We start from the raw sequence: 12,681 nt of genomic DNA, 5'->3' as shown, positions 1-12,681 counted from the left end.
GTGTTTTTAAATTTACCTATTTAATAGCATTCATCAACAAAATTGGCAAAACCCAGTTACTGACTATATATGTGTGTGTGTGTGTGTGTGTGTGTGTGTGTGTGTGTGTGTGTATTATATGCATGCTAGACTTTTCATGAATTTTGTCTGAAAGGTCTTACTCTGACAATATCATTTTTATTTTGTGTTTTTCAGGTTGAACAATGTATTCAGTATTGCCATAAAAATATGAATGCCATAGTAGCTGCCCCATGCAACATGAACTGTATCAATGTCAACCTCCTTACACGCATAGCTGACCTGTTCACACACAACGAGATTGATGACTTAAAAGACAAAAAAGATAAGTTTAGGAGGTAATCTTTAAACTGTCCTTTTAAACCTATTATATTTTATTAAGTATATTTCTTCTTAATTTTAGTGAGATTTCTATTTTAAAATCTATAACAATATATTTCTATTTTATTTTTAAATAAAAAGCCAAAAGCATATGGTTAAATCTTAATGATTAAAATTGTTTTATTACATTTGATTTTAGTGTATGAGTGTGCATTTGTGTATGTGTGTGTGTGAGTGTGTGTGTGAGTATGTGTGTAAGTGTGAGTGTGTGTGAGTGTGTATGTGTGTGAGTGTGTGTGAGTATGTGTGTGTATGTGTGTGTGAGTGTGTGTGTGAGTATGTGTGTGAGTGTGAGTGTGTGAGTGTGTGTATGTGTGTGAGTGTGTGAGTGTGTATGTGTGTGTGAGTGTGTGTGTGAGTATGTGTGTGAGTGAGTGTGTGTGAGTGTGAGTGTGTGTGTGAGTGTGTATGTGTGTGAGTGTGTGTGTGAGTATGTGTGTGAGTGTGAGTGTGTATGTGTGTGTGAGTGTGTGTGTATGTGTGTGAGTGTGTGTGTGAGTGTGTGTGTATGTGTGTGTGAGTATGTGTGTGTGTGTTGTGCAATGCCTACAGAGAAAAAAGATGGGATCAGACCCCTTGCCCTGAGCTGCAGGAGTTTATGAGCCACCCAGAGAGGATACTGGGATCTGAACTGGGATAGTCTGCAAGAGCAGTGTGTCCCACCTCTCCAGCCATGGTTTTAAAATCTTTTTAAAGTATTATTTATTTATATATATGAGTACACTGTAGCTGTCTTCAGACACACCAGAAGAGAGAATCAGATCCCATTACAGATGGTTGTGAGCCACTATGTGGTTGCTGGGAATTGAACTCAGGACCTCTGGAAGAGCAGTCAGTGCTCTTAACCTCTGAGACATCTCTCCAGCCTGGTTTTAGAATCTTAATACCAAATCTTATAGTGAGTAAACACAATATAACTTTCTATATACTTATTCCTAGGTATTTAATTTCTCACTCCTATTATAAATGCTATTGTAATTTATTTTCTGTTACCTAGAGAGTATTAATTAATAAAGGCTACTCATTAGTTAAAGGTTTGGCAGAGAAGTAAAATCAGAGGCACTTAAAAAAGCCAGTGAACTAGAAAGGAGGGAAACCAAAGTGAGTTCTGAAAGGGGAAGGTGACTGACAACAGTGTGGAGCACAGCTCATGCGCAGAGGAGATGGGTCCTGGGTGTAGAAAGTGTGCAGATGTTTGCTCTGAGTGGTTGCTTAGAAAAAGAAAGAGATTGGCAATTTGTTAGGGTAAATGGACTCAAAAGAGATGTTTTTTAAAGATGGTGCTAGAGTTTGTTTTTAATTTGCTAATCAGTCCATTAAAAGAAATAGAAATTGATAATGAAGAAGATTATCCAAGAATTCAGACCCTAAGGGAATGAAATATAAGGAAATTACCTAAGAACATACTTGAAAATGGGAATGGAATTCAAAATTCATATGTGGCCTTTAAGACCAACCAAAATATATTAAGGGAGATGGAGACAGGAAGGGCACATGGAGGAGACTTCAAGCTCAGTTCTAGTATGCGTGATAAGTACGTACCATTCATTTCTTCATACCGTGCCTGGCGTTACTTGAAAACAGCTTTATCCTCATGAACCTTGTGAGCTCGTAGTTACTAGCCATATTTTATTATTTTCACTTGACTTTTGTTTGATGTATCATAGAGCAGGTAGAGGCACCTGTCACTGCATACCAATGAAAGTCAGAGAATAACCTTTGGGCATCACTTCTCCTTTGCTATTATTTTCTTGGCCATCTGCTGGCCCTACTAGCCACATGTAATAGATGAGAAAACAAAGTTCAAAAAAGCAAGTTACTCAAAGTCATATGCCTAATTATTGATAGTCTCAGGCTGTTAAATTTGTAAATTGTTAATCTTGAATATTCCAGTAAAAAAGAAGTGAAAGAAAAGCAGATGTCTGTCAGCTTCTTTTCTGGTGAAATATATTCTTGACACATATGGTAACATATTCCTATAACTGTAGCACTCAAGATGCTAATGTAGGAAGACCCAACTCTGAGGCCAGCCTGAGCTACATAGTGAAACCCTATTTCTGAAAAACAAGTCAGGAAATGTGAGCAAAAATGGGTGTCCTGGTGCATGAGCCTATAATTAACATTTGAAGCAGAGGAGGCAAGTGAGTTAGGAGTTCGAGGTCAGCCTGAGCTACAGAACAAGTTTAAAGTACTTGAATTGCAAGAGACCCTGCCTCTAAAAAGTTGGCAAGATAACTCAGGGGTTAAGTGCACTTACTGCCAAGACTAATGACCCGAATTCAGTCCCCAGGACACACATGGTAGAGGGAAAGAACTGACTCCTGAAAACACTTCCCGGATCTCCATGTACATATTGTGGGGCACACGTGCGCATGCGCTCAAACACACAGACACACACACACACACACACACACACACACACACATACACACACACAATATAAATATGTAATTAAAAAAAACAGAAGAAGAGAATTTTGATCAACAATAGGCTTATTAGAAGTGCAAAAATGTAATACCCAAAGAGAAGCTCCTTGGGAAACTTGTTTTATACAGGAATGTATAAGGATAATACTTATTTTTGTCACCGTAAGCTAAATTTAGGGCTAGAGATATGGTTCAATGCATAAAATGTGTGCTTTGTAAGTATGAGAATCACCAGCACCCATAAAAAAAGGTCAGGTGTAGCAGTGTGAATCTGTAACTCCAGCACTGGGGGATAGAGACAGAAGCCACTGAAAAGGAAGGGAAAAAGGGAAGAAAAGAGTGAGGAATAAGAGAGGAAGATTTCCGGAGTGGACCTCTGTCCCCCATATATGATGCACAAGTAAACACACACACACACACACACACAGAGGCGGGGGGAGGAAGAAAGGAAGGGAGGGAGGGAGGAAGACCACTAGCTTTAAGATACTAAATATAGATATTTAATTTATCCATCATTTGTTTTTAATAGCAAACTGTTTTGTAAGAAGATTGAAAGACTGTTTGATCCTGAATACTTCAATCCAGATTCTCGAAATAATGCAGCAACACTCTATCGGTAACACGTTTTTCTTGGTGTGCTGTATAATGTAGCTGTACTACCTGCCACATTGAATTCTTTTCTTGAGTGCTTTCTAGCATTTCCTTTTTGTTACAGATGCTGTTTGTGTAAGAAACTTTTAACTAGAGAAACAGAAAGAAGAATTTCTTGCATCCCTGGAAAAATCAATGTGGATCGACATGGAAATATTATCTACATCCACATAAGGTGCGGTGAAGATTAACTACGGTTTTTACATGTGAATTTCAAGAGTACTTATAAAAACGTAGCTTACTTTTCTGGTGTATAGAGACCAAGTCTTGTTTGCTATATAGTCTAAACTAACTGAACCTAATGTCTTCCTACCTCCAAGTGTCAGAATTATATGCAGCACCGGCATACACATCCTGTGTAACTACTTCTGTAAGCAGCAGGACAGCAGCTGAGCATAAGCCTAACTAGACTTAGAAAAGTGCTGCTTCCAAACAAGGTTATTGTAAAAGCTACATGGTATTTACTAGGTGAGTTTCATAATGTCCTAGAACTTCAAAATGTTACAAATTATTCTATATATTAGTCTTAAAATATTCTGCTCAGTACCATTAAGGTGATTTATCACTAACATTTTTATCTATGTAAGTATTCTATTGAATTTTATAAGAACTAAATTTATTTTCAGCTTATTCTTGATGACTGAAACATTAAGGTACTCTATTCTTCATCTTGGTTATACTTTATCAGTATATAATACATATCATGCTTATATTCTGAGTTGGTGACATATCTCAGAAGAAGAGAAATTTTCAAGACACACAGCCTCTTTGGCAGCATCCTACTGTTAGGAACTTTTACAAAGAGGTATTACTGAGTCAATGAGAGTGTTTAACAAGATCACTCATTACTTATTAAATATATGAACTAGCTGCCCTATTTTCCAAGAAATCCAAATGACTGAAAAGCTAAAATACAGGCATATAGCTGTACAAACGCAGCAAATTTTTTTTTTAAAAAACTACTCATGTGTGCATGAGCGTACATGTGTTCTCAAAGACCAATGGCGTCAAATCCCCCAGAGCTGGCACAACCTGAGACTAGGGATCAAACTAGGCCTCTCCAAGAATAGTACACGCTCTTACGTGCTGAGCCGCAACTCCAGCCCCTGAAAGCACTTAGTGAACTTCAAGACTCAACATTTGCTCCAGGGACCTCCCTTCTTTCTGTTCATGCTTCCTGTCCAATGGCAAAATCCAACTCTTAATGTTCACAGGTGGGGCAGCCATGTTTCCCCGCAACCCAACACAGCCGAGTGTTGGGGAGAGCCAGGCCTACTGCTTCTGTCTGGATGGTTTGCCGATCAGAGGGTGACACTCTAGACCCTCTCAGCAGCCAGCCACAGTCTGCTTTGTCTCGTGGCTTGCAGTGTCAGAGTTCTTTACAGACTTCCTTCTGGAATCATTGGGATTTAAGCATCTCCACCCAACCCCTAAAGTGCTGTCCTGGACTTGCAGAATGGCTAAGCCCTGAAGATGCCATCCCAGTACTCTGGATATGGAAGCAAGATGATCACAGAAAATTAAAGTCATACTTGGCTACATAGTGGTCAGGACCAGCCTGGGATATATTTTTGTAAAAAACACTTAAAGAACATAATCACTGAAATATTAACTGTTGCTCTACATGATTCTTTTCTGTATTAAAAGTGTGTAAGTGGACTGGAAAGATAACTCAGTGCATACAGTGCTTGTACACAAGCATGAAGACCTGAGTTTGGATTCCCAGCGCCCACATAAAAGCTGACTGTGGCAGCTTATGCTTGTAACACAGAGGCTGGGGGTGAAGGATCCCTGAAGCCTGGTGGTGAGTCAGTGAGCTCTAGGTTTAGTAGAAGTCCCTTCTCAAGTCTTAGATAGAAAGTGACAGACAGACAACTAATGTTGTCCTCTGGCCTCCGTGCACATGCACATAGCCACAAGCTCCCGCAGGGACAAAGATCTATGTGCCACACATGCAAAATAGCTTTCAGAATTCATAACTGCATGCATGCTTGTATCCAGTACACACATACACACATACACACTTAACCTGACATCTGTAACCCAAGAACTTGAGAAATGAAGGCAGAAGGATCAGTTCAGATCAGCTATAACACAAATACAACTGTTTCGTTACAAAAAAGAATCTTCAAGCATTATATTTGAAACATTAAAATAAAAATACTGGGGATGGAGGACTGGAGAGATGGCTCAGAAGTTAAGAGCACTGGCTGCTCTTCCAGAGGACTGGGGCTCAATCCTTGGCACTCACATGGCAGCTCACAACTGTCTGAAACTCATGTTGTAGGGGATCTGACACCCTCATACAGACAAAGATGCAGACCAAACACCAATGACATAAAAATGAAAAATCATTTTTAGAAGATGAACTTAAAAAAGATTTAAAAAACAAATACAAAACAACCCTTAATTTGATGTTAGTATTAATACCACAGTCAACTTTAAAATGTTTTATTTTTCTCTCAGTAAGTAGTTGCAGAATTTTCACTACTTATAGGCACATGGAATCGTGTGTGTGTGTGTGTGTGTGTGTGTGTGTGTGTGTGTGTATGTCTTGAGACTTTGTCTTTTGAAAATTACTTCAATTCTAACAGCAATAACTGTTAGTAGTAGTAAGTGGAAAGAGTAAATCAGCATTAATGTCAGCATCTGATTTTGGTGTTCTAGTCATTCTTCTACAAGAAAACAGTTGATACAAACATTTTAGAAATTGTCTTTTGGTCAGTTAAGAGCACTGACTGCTCTTCAGTGGACCCATGTTCAATTCCTAGCATCCACATGGCAACTCACAACCCTCTCTTACCTCGAGTTCTGGAACATCTGATGCCCTCTTCTGACCTCTTTGGGCACTGCACAAACCTGGTGCACAGGCATACATGCAGACAAAATATTCATTCATAAATAAAAAGTAAAGGGAACAATATGTTTTACATAAACAAATTTCATTAAAGCCAGGCATGGTGGGTGTCTCAATGCCTAGAATGCCAGCATTGGGAAGAGTGATACAGGAGGGTTGTTACTACTAGTTCAAGGCAACAGGCTATAGGGTGCAATCCTGTCTTAACTTTAAAAATTGTCTTTAAATAATTTTTAAGACAGATGTGCCTGTGTAGTTCATAATAAGGTATTTACACATTATTTACTGAACTACACACAAAAATAATGAAAATTTTTAAAGTTTTAAATGGAATCTTAGAAAGAAGCTGGGTATAGTAGCCACCCCTGTGATTCCAGCATTCCAGAGGCTCGGGCATTGGCATCTCGTTTTTTGAGGGCCCACTGAGCAAGCTCCAGGCCAGCCTGGGCTATCTAGTAAGAACCTGACAGGGATACATACATACGTACATACATACACACGTACATGCATAGCTATAGAGAGATAACCTGACTCAGATAAATAAACACTGCAGTTATATATGATCATGGCAAATATGGTGTATGTCTTTGCCCAATGTTAAATGTATACAGCGAAGGCCTACAGTATTGAGACACACAGCACTTAGTAATACTATATTTATATTGCCTAAGTACTAGAAAATACTGTTGAAAAGGAATGTAATAAGTCATGACTTAATTGATTTAGAAGCACTAATAATAACAGCACACGTGCAACATGTACAGCTAAAATAAAGGTCCCAGAGTTCGTGAAATGACTTGTGGGGCAAACCTCTCACACCTGACTCTATTCCAGAAATACTGTCTCTGTACCAGAACACCCACCTCCTATTTCCTGCTTAAGCTAATAGGCCAACATCATTTTATTGACAGACGATGCTGCCATACATTGCACAAGAGTCTCTCTACAATGGTGAAAGAGCAAACCAATTCCCACAGATTGTCCTGTTGGCCTATATATGTGTTTCTGTGCACACGCACATGCGCGTGCGCGCGCGCGCACACACACACACACACACACAGTGTGGCACATGCACACATGTAAACTCAAATTCATATATAGTAAACGATTTTTTAAGTAAAGTGAAATGAAGTAAAGGTACTGTTTGACAAACCTCTCCTGATTCTTAACTACTGGCCTGTTTAAACTATTTAATTAATATTTTTAGAGAGATATTCAACAGATTTATTTATTTATTTATTTATTTATTTATTTATTTATTTATTTACTATAAGTACACTGTAGTTGTCTTCAGACACACCAAACGAGGGCATCTGATCCTATTATAGGATCCCATGTGGTTGCTGGGATTTGAACTCAGGACCTCTGGAAGAACAGTCAGTGCTCTTAGCCACTGAGCCATCTCTCCAGCCCAATTAATAATATTTTAGTTCAACAAAATAAAGATGTATTCAACATCTTCATACTTTCTTCTGTTGCCCACAAAGTTAGTGTTCAAAGGAAGTTGAACCTGTTTTTCAGTGTAGTCCATAGCACACATACCACTTGAGTATTCTTGGAAATGAGCCACAAATGCCGAAACACTTGGTTAAAACAGATTGTGTTCCTCAAGTGTATTAATCAAGGCTTTCTTTCCAGAGATAAAACCTGGGATGTCCATGAATATTTGAATAGTCTTTTTGAAGAATTAAAATCTTGGAGAGATGTTTATTGGCGTCTGTGGGGAACAATCAACTGGCTGACTTGTTCAAGGTGTTACCAGGTGAGGCTTAAGGAAACTAGTGGCGAGAGTGGAACTGCATTGTCTGTATCTGCCTTTATTTCTTTTGTCATTTTTCCCTTTCTTCTTTCTTATGTTTATTGCTGAAACAAGTGCAACAGAGTCTTTGTTATCTAATCCATTTTTTAAGGTATGTGTGTATACATATGAACACATATATTTATTATATATAAATATTTATTTTTATATAAAAATAAAGATATATATCTATATATATATATAGAGAGATATATATCTTCATTGCTCTTATTTCCAGCCAAACTATTTCTCAGTTGGGCCATAAACTCCTTTAGAAATTCAGGATCACTTTAGACCTTCTGTTGTTTTAATTTTCGAGACAAGGTGTCTGTGTAGCCTGTGCTGGCCTTGAACTTATGACCCTCCATGTCAGCCTCCCTAGTGCTGCTATTATGCGTGTGTATCACCACACCTAAATGCTTAGTGACAATTGCATTTCCTAAAATATTTTGTTCTCTCCCTGACCCCCATACTATCGTGGGCTCTAAAGTTGGGCCTCAGGCTGTACCACCGAGCTATGTTCCCAGCCTTGTTCATGGTTTTAATAATTTGAATTTTAGGCAAAAGCACAAGTGTGTTAGTCCTTGAAAGGACTTAAAACTTTTTACAGAGTCAGTCATTCCTGATTAATATTACATAATTTCAAAGTTTTCTACATAAAAATCATAAAAAACACCCTCCCTTTAGATTTTTCACTCCCTTGATTTTCAGCAGCAAGAAGGACAGTTTATCAAAACAGTCAGAGTTTGGAGTGCCAGACTGTATGTAAATCCTACTCATTATGTTCTCCGTGTTGCAAAATGTTTAACACTGGATTTATTGGAGTACATCTTATAGAGGAAACCGTTAATCCAGTTTGTGAGGTTGGTGCATATGGTGATGTTACTACCATCAGAGCATAGATCATTTCCAGTATTGGTTCCCTGTGCTCTTTTTAAAACCAGCTCCTTCTTAGTGGTTGGCAGTCACTGTTAAATTGTCTGTCTGCAGTTTCTCCTTGTCTAGGAAGTCACATAGAGTCATTCAGTATTAACTACTTGACTGGAGAGTCTTTCGTTTCGTGAGTCTATCTCCTTTCACTGGTTAAGCAGCCTTCTGTTGTGAGCATCACACAGTTGTTTAACAATCCAGCTGACAGACGTGTAGTGCTTTTAGTTTGGAGCCTTTGTGAAGACAATTGCTGTAAATATTTCCGTACAGGTTTTCACAAAAGCATGCACTTGGTCTCTTGAGTAATTGTCTACAACCAGAACAGCAGTGCACAACCTAAGTTACCGCTTTCTAAATGTCCTGCCTCCCTTTGCACTCCTTAGCTGTCTGTGAGCATTGTAGCTGGTCCTGTTAACATGCTTTGAGACTTGTCTCCGTTGTTAAACTAATTGTTAATTTTGGTTTTGCCTTTAAGTTTTTTTTTTAACTTAAATGTCTATTTATAACCTATCTCACAACCATACTATGGCAAGTTATTGTCTTAATGACTGGAAGTTAGGCCACAGGGTTATTTTTGGTTTTTTTTGTTTTTTGTTTTTTTGGGTTTTTTTTTTTTTGTTTGTTTTTTTATACTGATTCTAAGTATTTACCATCAAGAAAGTCAAGGAATAACCAAGTGAGGTAAAATTATTTTATATTTCACCAGAATTCTTAAAATTTATCGGTCAGTTTTAATTAAATGTTTATTCTAAGAACATTTTACTCATCTGAGGCTTGAGAAAGCAGCTTTGGCTTTGTTCTTAGGAAACGTCTTTGGGGTGTAAGTGCATGCCGTGAGGTTCATTATTGTATAACTCACTGATCGTAGTGAGTTCCCACGGTTGGTACCACCGACTGTACACGTTCAGTTTTTGCCCTCACCTCAGAAAGAGCATGTGAGCCTCCACTCTGTTCTCGCCTCAAAGCCTGGCAAGTGCTCCTCCCTGGGAGCCTCTGTAGACAAGCTGTTACTGTGCATGTCATAGAATGAAATACGCAGTGCGTGCTCTTCAGAGAAGCATGTTGAGATTATTTCATGGCGAGGCTAACTGTTAATCCGGATGTATTCCTTTCACAGGCTTTCCTCTGCATTGAATTCTCCCACTGTCAGTACCACTCAGAGGTGGTCGTTTACTCCAGCGCAGTGAACTCACTGAACACTGTGGGCACTGGAATTTACCCCTGCTGTAACCAGAAAGTTCTTCGATTTGATCCCACTCAGCTCACAAAGGTAAAGTGTTTAACTCTTTGAAAGTTTCAGATGTCTGTACACTGTATGTTGGTCACACCCGTGCACCACTGTCTCCAGCTCCTCCTAGTACTCCACCTACCTCCCTGACAGCCTCGTGGTTTTTATTGTTATTAATAACCCTCTGAACCTAGTTATTTCTGCCAAAGGAACTAAAGGTAAGTTTTGAATATTCTCTTTTATACTTGAGCAGCCCCTAACACTGTTATGTAAATTTTTCCTTTTAAGTGTAACTGTATCCACATAGGAAACTACAAAGAGTGCATACAGAAGTAAAGAAGGACTCAGAAATCTCCTTCCACCACTTCCTACCTTCTCATAAGTAGCAACAGTTAACAGTTTGCTTTCCCATCTTTTTTTTTCTTTTTAATCACTCTGATGATTTCACGCATGTCTAAAATCTGGATCCACTCATCCCTCTTATCTTCTTCTGTCTCTCCTGCCTCCTACTCTTCCTGCCAGGAAGTCCCATCATGCTTTCATGTCTTTCTGTATTGTATTGGCTTTTGTTTGTGTCCTGGTGCCCATGAACGTCAAAAGAGGGCATCAGATCTCCTGAAACTTGAGTTGTGGATGGTCTTAAACCACCATTTGGGTTCTGGGAACTGCACTTGGATCTTTTGCGAGAAACAAGTGCTCTTAAGGCTGAGCCTTCTTTCCAGCCTCCCTTTTAAAGATGGGTTCTCCAGGCTGTCTCCAACTTGCTAGGTAGCCAAGAGTGAGCTTGACTGTGTGTCCTTTTTGCTTGTGTCCAGAGTGCTAGAATTACAGGCCTGCGCCACCACTCTTGGTTTATTCAGTGCTGTGGGAGGATCCCAGGTTTTCTCTGTATGTAAACAAACGTCCATCAACTGAGCTACATCCCCTGTCCAAAAAGGCTTTTCTATTTGTTGTTGGTTTTTGTTTTGTTTTGTTTTGTTTTGTTTTTTGCAGTGTAGCAGGTAATTTTAAAAAGTCCACACTTGGTCCAGCTAGGATCCGGGACCAGCAGCTGCCTGTCCCTCCTTGCCTGATGCTGAAAACAGCCATCTGGCCCTGGTTCCGAGGCTGGCTTGCTAAGACACCCAAACCCGTCCTTCCTGAGAAGCCCTGGAGCTACCACTCACATTCCACAGACTGACCTCCCGGTCCTTGGCTACACCGACCGCCAATGACCACTCTGCAGTTTTGCCCTCTCTCTTGCCCCATAAATTGTCACAAATGGAAAACATCAGACAGCCTTAATATTTAATGCCAGCTAGATTTGTATCAGTAAATCTCCACCCCCAGTAAGCCCGTGCAAAGAGCGCACGATCCGTTAGAATATTATAAGCTGTGCACTACTGTGTAAGGCTGGGCAGATTCATCACTAACTGCTCTATTCCCACCCAGGAGATCCCTGCTGCTTGCAGCTCCTCCAGACCTTGTGCTTCTGCTCCATCTCCCATCTCCTCTCCTCCATCTTCCCTCTCTCCGTCCCTCCAACTCACTGTCCTCTTCCGCCCTCCTCTCTTTCTTTCTCTAAAACTTCCAGCCCCACCTTCCCTTCCACTGCCCAGTCACGGGCTCTAGCCTGTTAACCATTTAACCAGGTAACCAGTTAAGACGGGGAGCGAGTTCACATGGACTTGCCCGAGTGTGTGACCCACTCTTGGTCAGGGGCAGGAGTGGCATCAAAATACAAACAGCAGGGGCTGGGGATTTAGCTCAGTGGTAGAGCCCTTGCCTAGCAAGCACAAGGCCCTGGGTTCGGTCCTCAGCTCCGGGGGAAAAAAAAAAAAACAGCAGCCAGGAGACCCACAACATTGCAGTACTAAGACTCGAACGTAGAGCCTCACACATGTTAGCCAAGTACTCCTACTGAACAGCATTCTCACTTCCTACAGAATTCTGTCTTTTTTCGTTTTTCATGCAGTAGCTTACTTAGGCTATCTTTCATGTCATTTTATTTGACATATATCATATTTAATTGTTCTCCTAGGGAAGAACATTTGCGTTGTTATAGTGTCCCAGTAAACATCCTTGCATATAAATCATGATATGATATCTGAGTATTACTGTATGTTAGAGTCCTTGATCATCAACGTTTCTAAAAGTAATTTCGGTTATTGTGGGGTGGGGGCGCTATTGCCCCAGCGCACTTGTTTATTCAGATGACAACTTGGCAGCAGTCAGTCCTCTCTGCCATCATGTGGCTACCAGGAGTCACACCCAAATCACCAGGCTTTGCAGCCACTGCCTTACCTGCCTGACACAGACTCAACCTTACCAGCCTAGTCGCTATTCTTTAATGTTTGAACATTGGAATTTTAAATTTCATGAGAGGATGAAAGGAAGCTAATATGCACTAAGA

At 39.9% G+C, this 12,681-nt stretch overlaps 1 protein-coding gene across 10 annotated transcripts in view; it reads left to right on the top strand.

Moving 5' to 3' along the window:
* Positions 1-12,681, top strand: part of Sanbr (SANT and BTB domain regulator of CSR) — a 69,474-nt gene that overhangs the window by 18,724 nt on the left and 38,069 nt on the right. For all 10 annotated transcript variants that reach the window (XM_063273270.1, XM_063273269.1, NM_001100971.1 and 7 more), the window contains 5 exons: positions 196-356; positions 3,355-3,441; positions 3,541-3,651; positions 7,972-8,095; positions 10,179-10,331. In XM_063273270.1, coding sequence (XP_063129340.1) covers positions 196-356; positions 3,355-3,441; positions 3,541-3,651; positions 7,972-8,095; positions 10,179-10,331 — 636 coding nt within the window. The remainder of the gene's footprint in view (positions 1-195; positions 357-3,354; positions 3,442-3,540; positions 3,652-7,971; positions 8,096-10,178; positions 10,332-12,681) is intronic.

Source organism: Rattus norvegicus, chromosome 14 (assembly GCF_036323735.1).
Source record: "Rattus norvegicus strain BN/NHsdMcwi chromosome 14, GRCr8, whole genome shotgun sequence".
Lineage (NCBI taxonomy): Eukaryota > Metazoa > Chordata > Mammalia > Rodentia > Muridae > Rattus > Rattus norvegicus.
The sequence above is the reverse complement of the archived record's forward strand: the minus strand, read 5'-3'. Positions and strand labels throughout refer to the sequence as shown.